General features: G+C 35.2%; 1 protein-coding gene across 2 annotated transcripts in view; it reads right to left on the reverse strand.

Moving 5' to 3' along the window:
* The window catches only part of LOC118750520 (Down syndrome cell adhesion molecule homolog), a gene marked incomplete at its 5' end in the record, with an annotated part of 75,001 nt that overhangs the window by 11,798 nt on the left and 39,545 nt on the right, over positions 1-23,658 (reverse strand). For both annotated transcript variants that reach the window (XM_036485236.1, XM_036485237.1), the window contains 1 exon segment: positions 1,504-1,669. In XM_036485236.1, coding sequence (XP_036341129.1) covers positions 1,504-1,669 — 166 coding nt within the window.

A 23,658-nucleotide genomic window follows, 5' to 3' on the forward strand; every position in this document is an offset into this window, starting at 1 on the left:
AAATAATATAGAATCTTATTATACAACACCAAATTCTCACACTGGGAATTCAGATATAGAGAGATTGCATTCGACGCTTCTTGAACACATCAGAATATTAAAAAATGGCAATAACATTAATGATTCAAAAGAGTTGGTTCTTAAGTCGATAAGCTTCTATAATAATACTATTCATAGTACAACTAAACTAAAACCGATTGATTTTATAAATAAATTAGATATCAATTTTGAAGAAATAAAAACAAGAACAGAAAAAAATAATAATAATTGATAGAATAAATATGAAAAGGAAAAATAAAAATTTGGAATTAAATAAACCTAACTCATATACTAAAAATCCAGCTGCATACACACAGAAAACTGCTAAGAAATTTAATAAATATCATTATAGTAATCCAAACAAAATAGAAGTTGCTCAATTTCGAGGACCCTTAAAATCAATAACTTTATAAAAGGAAATAATAAATTTATTAAATAATTTAATTATATAAATCAATAATTATAAAATAAATGAAGGAAAACTATATGCAAAAATATTTGAATTATATTGTTAGAAGTTTTCTTATTTAATATATTGATTTCTACTATTAGTTTACTTAAAATTTTTATTAATATTCCATGTTTTAAAATTAATTAGCAATTACTGTATTTCTTTTTATGTTAATATTATTCAGCAGTATTTGGAAATAATTGTTAGTTGAATTTAAATTTTTGTCATAGTTTTTCAGTTCTTAAGAAAATATCGAACAGAAAGGTTAAATTCCTTAAAATAAAAAATATTCATATAAACCTTTAAACCTTTTATTGGAAATTAGTTTACTTGTATGTATGTATGTATGAGTGAAAACTATCGATAGTGCTTACCAAAACCATCGATGTTTTCGATAGTCAAAAACCATCGATACTATCGATAGAGCCATCCATAGTTTTCCAGCTCTACAGCGAAAGCTTTCGGCAACGCTGGTTGCTAGAATGGACCATTTTCTTACAAAAGACATTTGACAGAATTGTCCTGTTAGTTTTTGATGCTATTGAAGGCCTGGCAATTTCTCAATTAACTTTAGTTTCTTAACTAGACAATTTCGAAATACCGTAAAATATTATTTATGTAGAATCTAATTTATTATTTGTCTTTTATGAAGGAGTAAAGTCCTATTTAAGTGTTTTTATTTGATTATTTTTTTTTTATATATATTTCAGTTATAAGTATTTTTCGTAAGGTGTCCTAACTCCTTAAGTATTTGTATCGACTTTTCTAACGCCATTCATAGCAAGTACCTTTGCCTCACTGGATTTTTTTATGCGGTTTTTTTAGGATTTTTTACACGTAGTATCTGAAATTATGCGGTTTTTGAAACAGCTGGAACGCATCCCCTGTTTTTGTACGAAAGTAAAGAACTTTTGTATGCGGATTTTTTTTATGCGGCTTTCTGAGGAACGCATGTACCGCATAAAAAGAGACCTAAGTGTATTCAATATAAGTATGTATGTAAATGTACCTACCGATATGTTGGCACTGGATGGCCTTGAGCAATGCATGGCAACGTTGTTTGTCCATTAAGAACAACATGTCGCAGAGAATGCTTTTCGACGTTTATACGCGGTTGCACCATGCCTTTTGGATCTGTGACAATGATGCGTCCAGGATATGTAGATATTTGTATTTCACCTGTAATAAAACAAAATGACTTTGATTACAATTATATTTTGTTGAAGTCAGTGGTTTTTACTGTGTTTCGAACTGGTTGAGTTTTGAAGCCGTTAGCAATGCGCGCTGGTTTTCAGCAGGACGTGAGCATAGCTTCCAACCAACACCAAAAAATAAAACATTAAAAAGTTTTTTCTAATGTCGGTCTTCCCCCGACAAAAAATGGCAAACCCCGAGTGTATTTGTGCCATGAAATACAGCTTCTCATAAAAATGCAATCGCAGGCGAAGTCGGCGTAAAACTGTAGATCCTTCACCTTTGCGTGACAACATCAAAACGCAGCAACAAATCGGAGGAGAAACTTGGCCAAACACTAACATATTGTGTAAGCGCCAATCTATTATTTTCATATCAATACAAACCGCTTCAGTTGAATAGGCATCGGAGAATGCAGCGTATCATCTACATAATTAATTTGAAGATTGATAGATTCTAACGAAAAATTGTGAAATCGAAGGAAGTACCTTGGATACTTTTTTATAATTTTTATTTGGTTATTATTATTACCCCGATTTTCGGGGTAATAACGAAAGTGCTGCCACGTCCGAAAAATGGTTTTTGGGCTAGAGTATACGGAGACTTCTATTAGGTGTTTTATTTGACGAGAAATTTAAGCTATTAGCTCATTTTGTATGGAAGACTTGGCCAATATAGTTATGTTGGCTAAGTCTTCCATACAAAATAAGCTAATAGCTTAAATTTCTCGTCTAATAATAAACTCCTATTAAATTAATAAAGAAAGCACTGAAAATCGGGACTTAGGTGGTACAAATATGAAAAATCGGGACACTTATGCGTCCCGACTTTTAAAAAATATTCAGCGTGACAATTTTCTCAAAATCGGTACGAATGGTCACCGTAACTATAACCCATTGTACTCCTGTGGCTTCTAATTTGGTATAAAACTATTTGCAGTCATTAACCAACAAATCAGATGTTACAAGCAACAACTTAAGCAATGGTGCTATACAAAATACAATTATGAGTGGTGAATTAAAAATTTCAAAAGTTATTGGGAAAGGTAAAGTCTGAAAAAAGTGAAAGTAGTTTAAAGTAAATCAGCATTATCATGAGTTTCATTTTACCCGAACCACTTTCACTTTTGGTTTCCATGTATTTACTATGGGCGGAATACAAATTTTCGGGGGAATTTTTTTCGGGCGAAACTCAGAATAAGGCAGAATATGTCGTCACGAGACACGAATAAAGGCGCGAGCTCAAGAGTTGACCGCGAAAAAAGATGCATAAACAACTTCACTGAAGAAAGACTCTTAACATAGTTGACGGCGGAAAAAGACGCGTACACTCTTTTTCGCGGTCAGCTATGTTTGCCGGTGTAGCAGTATATAAATTCTTCATTTAGTTTTCTTGAGAGCTGCAGACAGGCCTTTACAAATAAAAAATTTTGGGAATATGTATGCATGCACATATGTAGCCATATAAGTTGATTATAAGAGAAACGAATTTTTATTGATAACTTTTTTTGATAATTGTATTAATTTTTTTCACATACTTAACACAGCCCGTTATATACATACATATATATGTGCACTCACAAATCGGATTTTACGATTATTGGCGAAAGAAAAACTTTATATGTATATTTAATATAGAATTGAAATTTTCACATCAATTTGCGCAGGCTTCAAACATGTGGTTTCAATTGTACGCAATTCGTCAAAGTTTTTAACAACAAAATTTGATATCTCTCTTGGATATATGTCTGCGCCAGGGATGGAAAAGTAGGTACAATTCCTTAAAACAAGAACCCAATTTCCTTGTTTTAGAGTTATTGTTTTTTCCTTAATAGTACGAAAAATTTACTCAATTTTAGAAGTTTTTCCTTAATTCAGTTTCATGATAAAAATAGTTGCGTTCCAGCAGCAGTACGATTTGCAGGTTGTGCAGGATTTAGTCCGAAAAGCGTTCGAGAAGACCAATTTCCTGTAACTGAGTGCACTTTCGTGAGAGTAAAATATGCTTACTTTCAGTAAGAAGTTGCAGGATTTAGTCCGAAGTTTTTCTTCCTGCAAATAAATGAAACTGTCAAATGAAGAGCAGTGTTGCATTTGTAAACAACAAGTGAAAGCGCTGATGCAATTTATAAGAAATATTTTTAGCAGAATAGAAGCCAATTGTACCAAAATAACGAAATATTTTGAGAATTAAAATGTTGTGTGTCAGAATTTTTGCCTGAATTAATAATTTTGTAAACAAATATCTGACATTTATATACCCGCAGGAAAAATGTTTTTTTGCGTTCCAGCATTTTTTCTCAGTTCTTCGACCATTGCTCTCTCTTATGAGAGATATTGTGCTTTTTGACAGTTCTACAGGTTTTAGTCCAAAAATCGCTGGAACGCACCTAATACTGCGTCATTAATTTGAGGAAGTAAATTTTTCTCAATATAAGAAATAATGTTGTCAGTGCTGTTAAGACGAAGTTAATTGCTTTCCTGGCAAATGTTAGCTGTGGCTTCGCGTGAGGACTACTTCTTCTAGTTCCGAGATCGGAGGATCGAGTCCGGTTGGAGGTGCTTAGAGTAAGGAAAGTAAATTATTTCAATTTAAATACAAATTAAAAATTGTAAAATTAATATGGTAAAACCTAAATAAATACATACTCAAATACCATAAAAAATAAATTAGATAAATTTTTTTTTAAATAAAATTTAAAAAATTAAAAAAAAAAAAATTAAAAAAAAAAGTTGTTGGAAACGAACCTTGCATCTCTCGACTAGCACTCCACAGTTTTACTCTGTCGGCCATTGCGACTGTTTAAGCGGCGCGAGCAAAATGACATACTTCCCAGCAAAAAATCGGTAATCGCTTTTAGTGGTAACGTGTTCTAGAAGGCATAGCGGTATAATGCCTTCAAATTTTTTCGCTTCTTTTAGGCATTGCCGGTAACGCAAAGTAGAATGTCCTACAATATTTTATTTATTTCGCATCTTTGTTTCATTTCGGGGAATACAAAGTAGAATGTCCTATAATATTGCTTCATTTTGGAAAATGCAAAGTAGGATGCTACATCGTAGTCAGCTGAAAAATAGAATGAATATCCAAAAATTTTTTTTCTACCGTTACTTTCTGTGGAAATTTGTCTCGCATAAAAATCATGTTTTGCTTTGTTCAATTTGCAACGAAGTTGAAGTCAGTCAATGGAGTGAAGTACAAGAGTGAGGAAGTACAATTTTAAGCTTAATTAAATGTGCATGTATGTACATACCGATTTTTAAGTAAAATCTAAATACCTAAATACATACATATGTTTGTATAAAAACTGATTTATACAAATTTTAATTAATTTTAATCTTTTAAGACATTTTCTGATTTCAATTTAATATAAATAAGTATGTACTTATCTAGGCATTCTACATTAGATTGTCTGTAAGGCATTCTTTGTTCGCTTTTCTGGATTCTGTTTATCCATGCATTCTCCCTTCGTTTGAAGGTAATGCTGCGGGTAGGGGCTTACCGCCAATGACATGCCCAGGTTAAAAGAAGGCCTTCTTGAAGCGAAAGGGTAAGCGATTCCCATCGCCTAGCTCGTTTCCACTTTCGTTTCTGTGGTAATCGGGTTTTTTGCTGGTTTATTCCTTTCACGGCAAGTTAATTTTTCTTAAGAAAGAACAAAATAGTACTGAAAACTAAGGAATTGTGTTAAACTGAGTCAAATCGTTTACTCATATTAAGGCAGCCATGTCTTTGGAGCCATTTCAAGGTAATATTTCCGTAAAATAATATACTTTTTTCCTAGCATCAAGGAATGTTTTTTCTGAGTGTACCTTTTTCCGAATTTTTCAAACCAAAAGGTACATTCGGTACACTGAGCTCAATTTAGGTACAATTGGACGATAGTCAAATAAATACCAATATTTCAGACTACATTGCTCGCGAAAAAATTTTAGAAACTTTTTTTAAACAAGGAGAAATGGCAACTCATATATCATTGTGAACATGTCATTGTGGCAAAAAGAAATCTTTGGCCAAGTTCCTTTATTAAATTCTTTGCGAATAGTGAAAAACTCCTGACGTTTTGAGTGATTTCTAGCAAAGTAGCTACACTGCATGTGTGTTAATTTCAATTGTGAATGAGTTGAAAGTGCGGAAGAATATAATTAGAGGCGAAAATATCTGTTATCTGAATGTGCTCTGGCGGGAATTTATTTTGCATGGAATTTTGAGTAAAATTTTAGCTCAAGTTCGCTTGCCCACGAAGGTTTTATATCAAAGGCCTGTTTACAAAATATACCCAAATGCTTTATGTATGCAGTGCAATCTAGGTCAAATGGAAAGCCTCGAGCAGCTTGTCTTCAAGTGCTCAATTTATTATTCCTTTAGGGACTACTACCTTGGACCCCTTATAAAAGAGTTTGAAAGCAATACAATGCATATATTCCCATTGAACGATCAATTTACAGTCAGCATGGCGTACCTCAATGTTGTTAACTGTGTGCGATTCAGAGCCAACATATTAAATGAATAAATTGTGTAAACTAATGTCATTTTCTTAAATACTTTTTTAAGTACTTTCACTTTCAGTATATTTTTGAATAATTATGTAATTCTCAAACTCAAACTCAAATGTTGTAACGAGAATATTCTACCGTATATGCATAAACACTCAGTGCAAGTTGAAGACTGACTTTATTGAGTAACAAACATGTTGAGCGATAGTGAGAGTTAGTGCATATGTGGAACTCATATAAGTACATAAATATATATAGCAAGAATGATAGAATACAAGATTGCGCCGATCAGAGAGGATTTTTGAGAATAACTTTTGTGTGACGTCACACTGGTGCAATTGCGAGAGAGAAATGCCAAAACGTGAGCAAGAATGGAAGAAGAAGAAAAAATGTTGCAAGGAAAACGTAAACAAGTTGCACAAGTGTGACGTCATGCAAACAACGATTCTGTCAAATTCGTTAAGAGAGGAATAGCGGTCCGAGATCGGCGCAACCTTTGTATTCCCTCAATCGTGTATATATAGCATACCTACATCATTTATATACATACTTGCCCTTGACAGGTATGGATAGGTATGTTCTCGTGACATCCTCTCTTTTCTGAGAAAAAAATGAACTTTTTAATCTTATTATTAGAGGCATATTTAGAGCATAAATCTGAAGTTCACTCAGTTTCTATGCATCGCATTCGTATTACATGTAGATGTGTGTGCACACAAAATATTTGTATATTTGTGGATACATATTTACATGTATATACGTATGCATATATATTTGTATGTGTATAAGAAAAATAGTATATGTGTTTATAAAAGTAAATGCTATTAATTCAGATTTTATAAAAGTATTTGCTTAAGTTTAATATTTTGAAGGGTCGTATTTTTCGACAGGTTTGATTTTCCGTCCGTAGCGGGAGACCTTAGTCTGCCGGTCTGCATTTTGCCGGAGTACTGAGTTTGGATGCCGCTGCTCTGGCCAGGTGATTGTTCACTAGGTGCAATTTCTTGGTACTCATTGGATACAGGTACGTGAGCGTTATTGGATTCACATTCCAGCGCTGTTGAGTTTTCCGAAGGTATATTCGCTTTTGTTGTATGGAGATATTTGCTGTTTCTGCGATATTTTCTGCCTTCGGGTGTTTCCACTATGACTGAGCGTGGACTTTCTGTAATCTCGACGACTTTGGCTGGTTTCCATTCGCGATGACCTGTCTGCATTCTGACGTTGTCGCCTGTTTTAAGCGGTGGGCGAGGAGTTGCGACCTGATCGGCATAGCGTTTTTGATTATCACTCCTGCAGTTCTTTGGTGACACCAAACACGACTTAGGGCATGAAGTTTATCTTTTCAATAGGCAGAATGGTCCGGGTTTGCCGACTGAATAATCGTTGACTGGGAGATTTTAGTACTTTGTTTCGCGGCGTATTACGCAGCAGCAACATCGCTAAATATGGATCGCTTCCATCGTGCCAACACTTTTTTAAAATACCTTTAACAGTTTGAACGTTGCGCTCCGCGAATCCATTGGATTGAGGGTAATGTGGTGAAGAAATTCTGTGCTTGAATTTCCAGTTTGTTGCGAACTCTCTGAAGGCTTGGCTGCTGTATTGTGGGCCTCCATCGGACTCAAGTATCTCGGGAATTCCATGTACGGAGAACCACTGACGTAATAAATATATTACTTCCGATGATGTACTTGACTTGAGTTTTCGGAAGTCGTTAAATCCGGAGTAGTGATCGGCGATCAGTAGAAAGTCGTCACCTTTAAATTTGAAAATATCTGTCGACACTAATTGAAAGGGATATTCGGGTATGTCTCGCAATTTCAAAGGTTTTTAGGGTTTGCTCGTTGTGTTTGTTGACATACTGCACACTTTTCAACGAAGTCTTTGGTGTCGGTCGTAAGACCATTCCAAAAAAATGATTGACGGATACGATGCATGGTCGTTGAGATTCCGCTATGGCCCCTATGCGCTTCTGCAATGACAGATTTTAATAAATTATGTGGTAGAATAATTTTGTTACCCTTCAACAACAACTCGTCTTCGCACGTAATTGCGTGCCTAATAGCCGAGTATTTTCTAATGGTCTTTGGCACCTCAACTTCGTTATCTGGCCATTTTCTCATGATGGCTGCTTTGAGTGCATGTAGTTCGCCGTCGGCTGCAGTTTCTTTAATTAGCCTTTTGCGCATTGTGTCTCCAATTGCATGGATTAAGTAAACTGGCTCGTCTTCATCCATTTATATCGGCTCGCAGTCACGGCTCAAAGTATCTGCAATTGGTATCATCGATCCTTTTGTGTACGTAATATTCGGTGAATATTGTAGAATGTCGTACAGCACACCCTGTAATCGTATTGGTGCATTTTGAATCGGATTGCTGAAAATCGTTTGCAGGGGCTTATGGTCCGTTTCAATTTCTAGCTGTTTCCCGTAAACGTAATCGTGAAACTTTTGACATCCAAAACGGATAGCCCAGGCTTCCTTGCTTATTTGCGGTTGTTTTTGCTGCGATTTAGTTAATGCTCTAGTGGCGTACCCTAATGGTCTGCCGTCTTGCATCAGGCATGCCCCCATAGATTGACTGCTGGCGTCAACCGATAGTTTCACTGGTTTCTTTACGTCGTAATAAGCTAGTACGGGAGTTTTTGTCAGTGTTCGTTTTATAGCTTCGAATGCGCTGGTATGCTCGTGTTCCCATCTCCACACGTTTTCTTTACATAAAAGTGGGCGTAATGGCTCTGTCAATCTCGATAAATTTTTTATAAATTTGCCGAGATATGTTACCATTCCCAACAGGCGTTGCAACTCTTTAACACAAGATGGCTTTTTGAGCAGGCAAATTGCTTTTATCTTTTCTTCGTCTGCTTTATACCCATTTTCGGTGAAAATGTGACCTAGAAACTTTAGCGACTTCTTTTCATACTCACATTTTTCGCGATTTAGTGTAAATCCAGCGTCTTTCAATCGGCTTAGAGTCGGTGCGTGTATGAAAATATCGTCCATGGCCACTTCGCATCTTTCTATGCCTTCTAACGTTCGATTCATTACACCGCAGAAAACTTCTGGCGCTGACGAAATTCCAAAGGGCATACGAAGATAGCTAAAACGTCCCCAGGGCGTAGAAAATTTTAAATATTTCGATGTTCGTTCAGTTACTTTGATTTGCCAGAAGCCTTTTTGGCAATCAAGTTTGGTGAAAAATTTGCTACCATGAATTTTTGCTGCTACCTCTTCGACAGTTTTTATAGGGTAAATCGGTCGCTTAATATATTTGTTCAGTTCGATCGGGTCCATGCATAAACGTATCTTATTTCGTTTGTTTACTACTAGCATTGGACTAACAGCAGGTGTGGGCTCACTAACGCTTTTTATTACGCCGAGTTTAACCATTTTTTGTATTTCCTGCTTCACACTTTTCTCGATTGCAAATGGAACCTTCCTCGCTGGAACGATTTTAAATTTCGGGCTGTCTACGAACTCTATGTCGTATTCGAAATTGTTGCAGCACCCTAACTGGCTTACACGCTTCACAAATCCTAACTTTTCGCAGTCGTCAGCCCCTAAAATCGCCTGATAGTTCTCTCCAATTACTTTGAAGCATACCAATTTTTGGACGTTGTTCGTTGTACGCTGTGTACAACAGGGTACTTCTGTCTCACCTAACACTTTTATAAAACCGCCGTCATATGCCTTTAAGCGTTTAATTTCGCTGCTATTTATCTGAACACCAAGCTTTTTGGCAACTCTAATTGGTAGTACGTTACAAAAAGCTCCAGTGTCTAATCTCAATTTTAGCTCATATTCGCCGATTCGCACTTTTTCTGTCCATTTTTCTTCATTTTCGGTTGAAGTTTCGGAACAGCTTATTTTGCCTACGAACCTAAACTCCGAGCTATCGCTTTCGCCTTCTGTTTCTATTACATTCACACTCTTCTTAGTTTTTCTTTTATGATTTTCCTTCGAATACTGCTTTTTTTATTTATGTTCGATCTGCACGCGACCTTAAAATGCCCTTTTCTACCACAGCGTGCGCACTCTTTGTTGTATGCTGGGCAACTCTTCGGCCCGTGAGCTGTCTTGCACCGATTGCAATTAAAGGCTTTATCAATTTTACTAATTTTTACTGCAGAATCTGGTTCGTTCAAGTTGTTTATTTGTTTTGTTGCTCTTTCTGCCGTGCGACATATTTTAATAGCTCGTTCGAGTGACAGCTTGTCTTCGATCCAAAGTTTTTGTCTGGTTTCGTCTGAGCGAATACCCAGGACAATTTGGTCAGTTAGAAATTCGTCGTCATTGTTGGACTCGCACTTTCGTACCTGCTCTCGAATTTTTTGTAGGAAATCATCGAAAGCTTCATTTTCTTGCTGCTTGATGTGATGAAATTGATACCGTTCGTACGTTTTATTACGAGATGGTACAAAATGTTCTTTTAGTTTCTTTTTGATTTCAAGTAGGTCAGATTTTTGTGCCTCACTCAAGCCTAAATTATTAATTAACCGAAAGCCATCCCGCCCTATCACGGTTTTAAAATTCGCCAACTGCACGGGGCTCTCCTCGAGGTTGACCTTTGCTGCAAGGGCATAGCATTCATACGTTTCTAACCACTCGGTCCATTCTCGTGCCATATCCACGTCGTTATTATTAACAGAGGTTTTGGTGGTTTTAACATTTTGTTTTATTGTTTTTTATGATGCTTGAAAATAATTTTTCACTACTTCTGTAGGGAGTCTTTCGCACTTTTTTTGCGTTGACGGTGTGAATTCTAGCTGCTTCGTATATATTTTTTGTTTGTTAGAAAAAACAGGTTTCGGCACCATGTAACGAGAATATTCTAACCGCATATGCATAAACACTCAGTGCAAGTTGAAGACTGACTTTATTGAGTAACAAACATGTTGAGCGATAGTGAGAGTTAGTGCATATGTGGAACTCATATAAGTACATAAATATATATGTATAGCATACCTACATCATTTATATACATACTTGCCCTTGACAGGTATGGATAGGTATGTTCTCGTGACAAATGTAACTATTAGAAAATCTTCTAAAAACATACAGTTTATAAGGTTAAATGAAATGAAAGAATAAATGATACCAAAAAAAATTATACCCCTTTTTTATATCAAAACATATTTAGTGGTCGCTCAAAGTTTTCTTGTGTTTTATATGGGGTAAAAACAAGTTTTCGTTTAAATGGTATAGAATTCTGTAAAATCAATATTTTTGATCGGAAAACGTTGCTTCTCTTTAAGAGACTGCCAATAATAATACCCAATTACTTATTTTACGATTTCTTACACTAGCGATTTTTTATGGGTCCCCATTGAAGTGTTGCCGGTGTGCGACTAAAGGGGCAATTTGACTCTTTTTAGGCGCCAATACCCTTTGACCCGACTTTTCTAAAATTTTTCCTTTCCCAAAATTATATGCGACTTATGCCCCTTTTCAGAGTTTTCTTTTCTAGGAAATGTTACCAGAACCATGCTATTAAAAAATATTTCTTGCTGTAAGTACGAAAAAATTCATCACTTAAAACTTTTAAGGGAAATGCGACTCTTCTCCTTGCAGCAACTCGATTTCCGTGTTTTGTTCAAAGCTTGGCCCGCTATTTTCTTTTTAAATTCAACAGCGGAACGTTCTAGCAGCGAAAATACTTTATAATACATGTAAATTTGATTTTGACTTGGAATGTCAGATTTATTCTTTTACTAGTTAGTAAAGAAAAGCAAAAATAATATGTTGACCCTTTTTTCGTCAGTTACCCTTTTTTGCGACTTTCTGAAAATTCTCAACGGCAACACTGCCTCATTGCATTGTTTGTTTTAAGGGTCCTATAAGAATGATTTAGTAATATAATATGGTTAAATAAACAATTGCGTAATATTATTGAAAATCTCCAAAAGAGAAACAAAGTTTGTCGATCGAAAAATATTGATTTTTAAAAATTCGATACCATTTCTACCAAAAACATGTTTTTCCCCACACAAAGTAAATTGAAAACTTTGAGTGATTTGATCGCCCCCTAAATATTTTTGGATCTCCAAATAAAAACAATTTTTTTCGGAATAGTACAATCCTTGAGGGTGAGAGCATTAAAGTTCCGACTTTACTTTTTTTTGGACCACCCCAATGTGCAAACGTATATCTTTATTGAATTTTTATGAATATTAATTCAACTGTATTGATATATTAATCACTCTCTTGTTAATGCAAATAATGTATACATTTACCGATTTTGAACCGGAAAACCGCTTTTTTCTATTAATTAACTGAACCCTTAACCGAACCGAAATTTTCCACAAATGTTTGATCCGAACCGAAAACCGAACCACTTTCCTAGGGGTTTAAAGGTTCATTTCAACCAATTTTCAATAGATAAATGTACCAACTTTTTTTTTCTTTTTGTTAAACCTACCATGTTTTTTTACCATGTGACAATATCAAATGTAAAGGCAACCCATCTCATTTGACAGACACTGGCACCTACTGCAACGGCAACACAGCTAGCACCAACAAAACCGCCTAGAGTAAGCAGTTAGCCGGCCACCAACCCGGAACTGCTTACACTAGCAATAATACATAATTAGGTCATAAGTATATTCTTACCAATAAGCATATTATTTTGCAATAAGCAATAATACATAATTAGGTCATAAGTATATTCTTACCAATAAGCATATTATTTTGCAATAAGCAATAAGTATAGAATAAGCATTTTTTATATATAACCAACTCCCAATAAAGAATGGATTCGATAGTTTGAAACGAAGCAGTGAATGTTTTAGTTGGTGTACAGCTCCAGTTGAGGAGCCAGTGATTATATATTTTTACTTGGGATATCTCCAAACTAGTTAAGTGGCGCAGTCGACGGCCACAGTGGACAGGATTCAGCAACAAGTGTACCTAGCCGGAAGACAATTTCCATAGTGCATCGGGCACTACAAAGAGCAGTACCAAAAGGACTGAATTCTGGAGGATTTCAATCCCTTACCGCTGTGAAACGAACCCCAGGAAAGAAGACAAGTATGAATATATGGACAATCGCTTATTTTTCAATGTGAGTGGGCAAAATATATTGTATGTTCTAAAAAAAAAAATTTTTGTAAAAAAAAAACCAACACAAAGAGAACAAATATTGTGATATAAAAAAAAATATATATATACATATATGTGAACGTGCGAACGTGAGAAAAAAAAAACACATACAAATTTTTTTTATATCTTTATGAAGATACCATAAAGAGGTGAAGAATTTTAATCAACTACACTGCTAGCCTTTGCATCAAACTCTGCAAAGACTACAAGAAAAAAAAATATATATATATATTATTTTTCTCTTTCTCTCAAAATAAAATCTAAATCTAAACTCATTTGGAATAAGATCCTCGCAACCGCATCAAACTCTGCAACTGTGAGGATCACCTAAATTACACGTAGAAAAAAATTAGAGATTATAACAATCCTTCCGATAGCATCAAACTCTGCTACGGTGAGGTTAACCGAATACAAAAGAAAGTTTTTTTGAAATCTGACGCTTAGTCCTTCCGATAGCATAAAACTCTGCTACGGTGAGGTTAGCCGAATACAAAAGAAATTTTTTTTTTCTTGAAATCTTAGGTTTAGTCCTTCCGATAGCATAAAACTCTGCTGCGGTGAGGTTAACCGAATACAAAGGAAATTTTTTGATATCTTACGCTTAGTCCTTCCGATAGCATAAAACTCTGCTACGGCAAGGATCATAAATTCAAATTAACCTATTAAATGCCTAAAACTCAAAAGGCTTCACACTTGCAAAAAATTTTTCCATACCAATTAAGGAGATTAACAAGAAATCTGAGCTCCATTCAGGAAGACACTTTAAGTGAAACGTACGATCAACCATATTCTGAAATTTGTGATAACCTAACGATGCCAAACTCTAACGACCAACTGAGCCCCACTGGCTTAAGCCAGGTGGACATTTTTAATTCTTTGAGAATCCCGGACGCCATAAAGGACCTACCAATGTTCGACGGCAATTCAAGATTAATTCACGAATTTATAAATAACGTGGAGGAAATACTACTTTATATTAGAGGGACAGACAACACCCCCTATGGTCAAATTCTTTTACGAGCCATAAGAATTAAAATTGAAGGCCAAGCTAATGAGATACTCAACATGTACGGCACCCCACCAGTTTGGGACGACATAAAAATAAATCTCATCCTGCACTATTCCGACAAACGGACGGAAACCTCTCTCATTAGAGACTTGCATAATGCTATGCAATTCAACAAAACAGTCGAGAACTTCTATATTGAAATTGTTGAGCTGCAATCAGCGCTGTGCAATAATGTTCTACTACAGGAGCAGGATCCAAACGTGGTAAAAGCGAAGAAGGATCTGTATGCTGATATTTGCATAAACTCTTTCCTTAGCGGCCTAAACGAACCCTTAGGTTCTAGAATACGGACGATGCAACCAAACTCACTGGCTACAGCTTTAGCTTTCTGCATAAAAGAACAAAACATTTCGTACCAAAGGTTCTTAAATAGGAATAACACCCAACACCAATATCAAAATGGAACACAGAACCGTAACCACCCATATCAACAACAACCCAACACAAATAGGTCTTCTGGCATTAACTATCAGAGAAACCAAACGCCAACAAGCACTTCCAACACAGGAACAAATAAATATGGTACAAATAAAGAGTCAGAAAGTAATAAGACGAGTCCACCAGAAACCTCAAGGACGCAACAAAGTAAACAACCATTTAAACCTAAACAAAGTGCACAGACAAGATATTCTCGATCGGGAAACTTTCATTTCCACGAGACTAATAATTACCAAAATAACTTAGACCGCTACTTTGAAAGCGACGTTAATAACTATACCAACGTAGAGGACCAACAAAATTTTCACAATGTAGCCTCGGAGACGCAACAGGATACGTAGAACTAAGCGAACACGGGGATACACTGCCATATATAAATATATCCTCTCCTTTTGGCAGAAACCTTAGGTTTCTCTTAGACACAGGAGCTTCCGTATCTTTCATCAATCCAGAATATATACCCGAAAATAAACAATACAATTGTGAACAGGTGACAATTTCTACCGCCTTCAAGAAATACCATATTAACAAAAAAACCATTCTGCCAATTTTCAAAGAATTTAACCAAAACGGTTCCATTAACTTCTTAATATTTAAGTTCCACAACTATTTCGATGGTTTATTAGGTATAGATGCATTGACGCTGTTGGGAGCCAAAATTGATTTGACGACACAAACACTCTTAACCAAAAACTCTGTTAACGAAATTAAACTTAAGCCTAATCTGACATCTGGCCAAATCATAACACCCGGAAACTCAAAAATCTTTGCCAAGCTTCCAGTACATCGACAAAATAGAACTCAAACCAAACCTCTTTCTTTCCGAAGGACTCTACCATGCCGAAAACTGGTTCAGCACAATGGAATTAGCAAATTATTCCCAGTCAGAAGAAAAACTATGTATTGAGCAACCACTTAAAGTTGAAAAATACATACCTTCGAACCACGTAGGGTTGAACAATCTTAACTTTTCTCAGGGTAACATCCCACAGGATATAAATATTCGTGACCTACTCAGACTCGACCATCTCAATACCGAAGAACGCAAAGAACTAATAAAACTATTTAAACAATATGAAGACTTAATATATAAGCCGGACGAACCCTTGACTTTCACTAGCGCAATCAAAAATCAAATAAAGACAACAGATGATATTCCAACATACACTAAATCATACAGGTACCCATACGTACATAAAGAAGAAGTACGAAGACAAATCGCCAATATGTTAGAACAGGGCATCATCAGACAAAGCTATTCCCCATGGAGCTCACCCGTCTGGGTGGTGCCTAAGAAAAAAGATGCAAGCGGAAAACAAAAGTGGCGACTAGTAATATACTACAGGAAAGTAAACGAAAAGACAATATCAGATAGAAACCCACTACCTAACATTACCGAAATATTGGACAAACTTGGAAAGTGTCTATATTTTACCACCCTAGACCTTGCAAGCGGGTTCCACCAAATTGAAATGGACCCCAAACACATCGCAAAGACGGCGTTCACTGTGGAAGAAGGGCACTATGAATACATCAGAATGCCATTCTAAAAAACGCACCTTCCACTTTCCAAAGAGTTATGGATAACGTCCTTAAAGAACTAATAGGAAAAAAATGTTTGGTATACCTTGACGATATAATTATATTTTCCACTTCACTACAAGAACATCTCGAAAGCATCAAACTAGTTTTTGAAAAGCTCCGCGAGTCCAATTTCAAAATTCAAATGGACAAATGTGAGTTTATGAAAAAGGAAATAGCCTTTTTAGGACACATTATAACACCTGAAGGAATCAAACCAAACCCCATGAAAGTTGATGCAATCAGAAAATTCCCAATACCAAAAACTCGCAAAGAAATCAAATGTTTCATAGGACTAATCAGTTATTACAGGAAATTCATCAAAGATCTTGCAAAACTGACAAGACCCCTAACAAAATGCTTAAAAAACGGCGCCCAGATAATGCAAGACAGTGAATGTACTGAAGCGTTCGAAACTTGTAAAAACCTTTTAGTAAACGACCCAATTTTACAACATCCCGATTTTACAAAACCATTCGTCCTCACCACGGACGCAAGCAACTTCGCACTTGGTGCAATTCTACCACAAGGACCAATAGGTAGCGACAAACCAATCTGCTTTGCAAGTCGCACATTGTCAGAAACCGAAAGCAGGTATTCCACCATCGAAAAAGAACTCCTAGCAATCGTTTGGGCTAGGAAATATTTCCGTCCATACCTATTTGGACGCAAATTCCAGATAGTAACAGACCACAAACCTTTAACTTGGATCATGAATCTTAAAGAACCAAATTCTAAACTAGTTAGATGGCGACTTAAGCTCGAGGAGTTCGACTACGAGGTAGTTTACAAGAAAGGTAAATGGAACACAAACGCCGGCGCACTAAGCCGAGTTAAAATTAATGAGCCTGACCCCAAGTGTCAGGAGCTGAATGCGAACGACAATACGGACGAAACAATGGTTAGCACAGCTCACAGCCTGGAGGAAAACTTGAATGACGGTATTCCGATATCGGAGAAACCATTAAATGAGTTCAACCTTCAGATGATACTTGAGGTAAAAGACAAAGGTTCACCAATGGTAGTCGAAAACATTTTCAGGAATAGACAAAGGAGAACCGTTAGACGACCCATGTTCAACGAAGAAGAAATAATAGACATATTCAAGAAATTCTTGGCACCAAATAGGCTTACCGCAATATATTCAGATGACAGTACGTTCCGCATCGTGCAGTCAGTTTTCTCTAAATATTTTTCACACAACAAAACATTCCGCATCCTACGTTGCAAAGTACTTCTGAAAGACATAAGAGTAAAAGACGAACAAGAACAAGCAATTCGCGAGTACCATGAACAATCAAACCATAGAGGAATAGATGAATGCTTTCTACATTTGAAAAGAGAAATCTACTTCCCCAATATTGAAAGCATAATAACCAAAACAATAAACAACTGTGACAGATGCAAAATCCACAAATATGACAGAAATCCACCCAAGATACAATACGAATTACCAGAAATACCACAAAAGCCATTAGAAATCGTTCACATCGACATATATACTATAAATGGCAATCAAATTCTCACCCTTATCGACAAATTCTCCAAATTTGCCGCCGCCTTTACGCTAAATGCTAGAACTAGTATTACAGTTCTTAGAGCACTAAAAAGCTACACAAGCCTTTACGGCATCCCTAGAAAGATTGTGTGTGACCAAGGACCTGAATTCACAGCGAATATTTTCCAGGACTTCTGTAAACAAATCAGAACTAGTCTCCACATCACATCATTCCAACAAACAAGCAGTAATGCTCCAGTAGAACGACTTCATTCTACATTAACTGAGATGGACAGAATAATCCTTTCGACACGAAAAGAACACAAACTGACCACTGAACACGAGGAAATGTTGAATGAAACACTCATTAAATACGTATAATAACGCAATACATTCTTCAACCAGATACACTCCCTATGAACTCTTTTTCGGAAGACCATACATATTTCTTAAAACCTTAGATTCCACCGGCGAACATGAATATCTAACTAAATTAAACGAATTTCTCAATATATTATATCCAGAGATCAAAGAGAAGGTATCACAGGTTACACGAACAAAACTCGGTAAATTGAACAAATCAAGAGAATCCGCAGAAGATCGTGCTGAAAACGAAGTGGTATTTAGAAAGGAAGCCAGACGCAATAAGTTGACTCCCAGATTTTCAAAGCACTTGATTTCAAAAAAAACAATAAGGTTACAGTTGTAACTAACCGAAACAGAAAGATACATAAAAGCCAACTAAGGAAACGAAATAAGAAATAAAACTCGTACCATCTAGGTACATAAATCGAAAACATCATCCAATGAGTACTACAGCACAATCAGGGCATATGATTGACGCACAAGGAAAACGGACGAGACCAACCTTCACTGAATATGATTGGTTGGTCAATAAAAGTAAACATAAAATAAAAAAAAATCCATACTATTACTACAAAAAACAAAAAAAAAATATATATATATATATATATATATATATACATTAGACCGTTCGTTATTTCAACTTCTTTTTTAAATATACCGTTTGCCGGGCGGCAAAAGATGTCTTTTGGTCTAAAAATAAGCTGTGCAAAATTTTATTCGAATATGATAACTCTAAGTACCTGCGCGTTGCATTTGAAAATTTAGAAAACCATATGCATTCTGGGAAAAAAATTTTTAACAAAATAGTTGAAAGTCGTGAATTTTGTAGTCATTTGTTATGTAAAATAACTCACACAATCTGAATATGAGGTCGAAAATTAAAAAAGTAGAATAGGTTTTAAGAATTTGCGAAATTATCGTTTTTTTCAAATTAAGAAAACAGCATTTTCATTTTTTTCCAAAAATATCCGGTTGTGATTATCACACCGCAAAGAGATCTCCACCAGATGAAAGGTCTTTGAAATCGCTATGAACCTGCTATACAATGTTTTGCAATCAAATTATCAGTTTAAGAGTTATCTGCCAATTTGTTAGTGAAATCGGACACAATTTTAACTCGCATCGTTATTCTACTGTGAATTACACCTAAAAGCTGCAAACTTTTTGTTCTTATTACAGTATATTTTGCTTAGCTGCACATCCTTCTTTGCACGAAAAACTTGTGCACCTAACCGAAAAAGGCACTTAAGCGAATTTTCTTTACTACTTCAATGAGGAAGGTATCCGAATCCCTATGAAACCAAATAATGGAGAAGCACTTATCACAGAGAAAATAATGCAAGCAAAATTTTTTTTTCGAATGGTATCTTATTATCTATATAACTAGAAAAATTTATAGCCATTTACGTTGTTCTGTGAGATGAGCAAAATAAATAAAAGGTTGTAAAATTAGGTAATTGTAGGGCCAGTGCAGGTAAACGTAATACTTTCATTGATAATTGATACTAGTCGCACAATTTTTAAAGCAGGTATCGCCAATGTACAGGTATGTTGAATGCATCTATCGTAGCAGTTTCCTTATAAATGTTAAAAATAATGCCGCTGATGCGCATTTTGGGGTAGGTATCTTAAATGTGCACTTAAGCACAAAGGCAGCAAAGCAAAATATACTGTATTATGCTATGTTAAAGCTTATTTAATTTCAAAGTATACAGATCCAAATTTTTTGCAAATCGATTTGAAAATAGAAAAGTTATAGCAAATTTAGGAAATGACATTGGAATCAAGCAACGTATCGATACTGTACAGCACGTTTGATTGTAAAATAAATTAAAATATCATTTCCATTGGCATGTTATTCACATCGCATTTAGAAAAACAGCTGACAATAGGTTTGTTTCATTAAGCAATAGTTTGAAATATTTTTTAACAATTGTCACAAATTATCATGCCTTGGCTAGCAAAAAAGTTGATAAAATAAGATAAATTGAGATAGCAAAATAACATTTGATTTTTTGATAAAGTTTGGAAGTTTCTGTGGGATACATTTATACTTGTAAAACTGAAACAACGGTACTTATTGAATGTATTATGTATTTATATTATGATCCTTATTTTCAAGTAATACTACGCTCAAAAGAATGTCTAATAACCGCTTGAAAAGCTCATTTGGTCAACCTAGTGCCCAGTAGCCAAATTCAATAAAATGTGGCCAAATTTGATAAGAAAAGAATATTTCAGAAAAAGCTTGTAAAAAATAAAACTATATTTCATGATTTTTTAATAAAGAAGTTGAATCACCAATTGTTTTTGCTCCTCTTTTTTGTCAATGAAATACTTTGAAATTAAATAAGTTTTAACATAGCATAATAATAAGAACAAAAAGTTTGCAGCTTTTAGGTGTAATTCACAGTGGAATAACGATGCGACTTAAAATTGTGTCCGATTTCACTAATAAATTGGCAGATAACTCTTAAACTGATAATTTGATTGCAAAACATTGTATACCAGGTTCATAGGGATTTCAAAGACCTTTAATCTGGTGGAGATCTTTTTGCGGTGTGATAATCACAACCGGATATTTTTGGAAAAAATTGAAAATGTTGTTTTCTCAATTTGATATTTCGCAAATTCTTAAAACCTATTCTACTTTTTTAATTTTCAACCTCATATTCAGATTGTGTGAGTTATTTTACATAGGAAATTACTATAAAATGCACGACTTTCAACTATTTTGTTAAAAAAATTTTTCCCAGAATGCGTATGGTTTTCTAAATTTTCAAATGCAACGCGCAAGTACTTAGAGTTATCATATTCGAATAAAATTTTGCACAGCTTACATTTAGACCAAAAGACATCTTTTTCCGCCCGGCAAACCAAATTTTATTTTTAACGAACGGTCTAATATACATACATACATATATTATACACATATATGCATAAAATCCTCTTAACTCATTCCTCACTCCTCAATACCCATCCCATAATTTTCCAGACTATCGCTTGTGTCCGCACAAGTCATCGAAATACACAACCTAACAAGCGACAGCACAATGCTACCATTACACCTAGGGCCATCCCGGACCATAACCAACTTTTCTAACCTCATCCATATAATCAAACTCGACGAGTACGAAGGTAACATTGCTAACATCTCAGAAACTCTTAAGATATTCGAGTGAACAGCAATGAGCACCGACTCTATTAACATAACCAAATTAAAACTTAGAGAACTACAAAACAGACTATTTACACTGACATCCATAAAAAGACATAGAAGAGGTTTGATAGATGGTTTAGGTACAGCTATTAAATTTATTACCGGAAATATGGACGCACAAGATGCTCAAGACATTAACAATCAAATAGAATACCTAATATCTAACATGAATAACATAACAAACGTACTTGTACAACACGAAATAAACTTTCAACTAATAAATAGATTTAACAACATCAGTGGCCATATCAACACAGAACAAAATATTATAAAAACATTCTTAGAGAAATCCGCAAACAAAATTAAACGGGAAGAAAATATTCTTGTCGAAATCCAGTACCTCAATCAAATTAATTTCAACATCGATTTACTAACCAATCACTTATCAAACATAGCTGAAGCAATAGTACTAAGCAGACTCAATGTAATACCCAAGTTCCTACTATCAACAAACGAACTAGAAGAAATTGATAATCGCCTAAGCAAGCAAGATCTAAAAATTGAATCAACTGAACAATTGTATGAACTTTTGAGCTTAGAAGCATATTATAATAACACAAATATTATTTTTAACATACGTATACCCAACTTATCACCAGAAAAATATTCATTATACCATATTGTTCCACTTCCTATTAATAATAGTAATCTTATAGTAACTAAGCCGTACGTAAATTTCAATGTAAAGAACATACAATATTTAAATGCACCTTGCCCAAAAGTAGAAACAACGTACTTCTGTCCCCAACCTAAGTCACGGGCCAGCTCAGCAGACTCAAATTGCATCGGCAGACTCATGAGCAGGGAACGGATTTTATGGAAATTGCCTTTTTTTCTGCTAAAGAGATAGAGTATATTCGATTAAGAATGTCCACGATTTAGCTTTCCCTGATTCCATATATACACATTTGATGTTGCCTTCTTTTGCCTTTTTTAAGATATTTGCCTTTTTTTGCCTTTTTTAAGATATTTGCCTTTTTTTGCCTTTTCTACCTTTAAAAAAGTGATTATAGCATTTACAATTTTTTTTTAAAGATTAAAAAATATACACATTGCCCATGCGGCTTAAAGAAGCGCAGGGACCTCTTGCCAAATTGGTGTTGGAAAAATTCAAAGCCGTTTTCTCAGCTAACGAAGGCTTGGAGACAATAAGGGGTGTGGATAAAATTATAAAGGGCGAGGAAAACTCCCTTATTCCTGATAATATGAACGTTTCAAACGTTCCATATTTAAGTTGGGCGCCGCTTTTATCAACTTACGTCGAGCACACATATAATATATTCAAGGCTTTTCTTCGCGAAAATCGAATGAAAATGCTGCCAGAAAACCTCAAAATGCATCTTGTGGTTCAATGTTACTACAACTATACAGATTAAAGTTTTATGAGTTAGAAACCCGAAAGGATAAAATAGTCAAAGATTCAAAGTACACATTTTTCATATAATGAAACTAGTTCATAGTTTTTCTCTCTTTACTTGTAATATAAACATTTCTAAAATAAATGTATTTTTTGATTGTTCTTCGTATTTTCTGTCTTTTTAGTGCCTTATTTTGCTTTTTTTGCAATACCTAGTGCCTTTTTCGCTATTTTGTTTTGCCTTTTTTGCAACACCTAGTGCCTTTTCCTGCCTTTTTCGCTATTTTATTTTGCCTTTTTCAGCCTATTTCGTTATTTTATTTTGCCTTTTTTATAGGTTTTTAGGTCCTAAAAATCCGTTCCCTGCTCATGAGAAATGAATCAGCTAATTGCTCACTTCAAGATGTTGGACGCATAGAATCCATTACGCAACCAGAACCGAACTTCATTTTATTCATTAATGTCCCAATCACGCACATAAGATCAAGCTGCAGCACTAAAGATACCAAAGTACAAAAATTGCAATGTCGAAGTAAACGGCATAATTTATGAAGACAATCATGAAGTCTTCTATGACGAGATTAGCATTCCATCCCTACCACCTAGTAAAATCCAGACAAACACCACGTTCGAAGTACTAAACCTTCAGAAGCTCAAAGAATATAATTTCCTAACAGAATCAAAACTACGAAGTTTTAAAATTGAAACAACCGTCCGACATCACCTCACCTCTGCATCCATTGCAATATTACTACTGGCTACAATAGCAATAATAGCAGTTCTCATCCCAAGAAGATCCATAAAAGAGGAAAAACCACCCATTCTGCACTCCTTCGCTCCGGCCCCAAT

The sequence above is a fragment of the Rhagoletis pomonella genome, unplaced genomic scaffold (assembly GCF_013731165.1).
Source record: "Rhagoletis pomonella isolate Grant_MI unplaced genomic scaffold, Rhpom_1.0 Rhpom_scaffold_00281, whole genome shotgun sequence".
Taxonomy (NCBI): Eukaryota; Metazoa; Arthropoda; class Insecta; order Diptera; family Tephritidae; genus Rhagoletis; species Rhagoletis pomonella.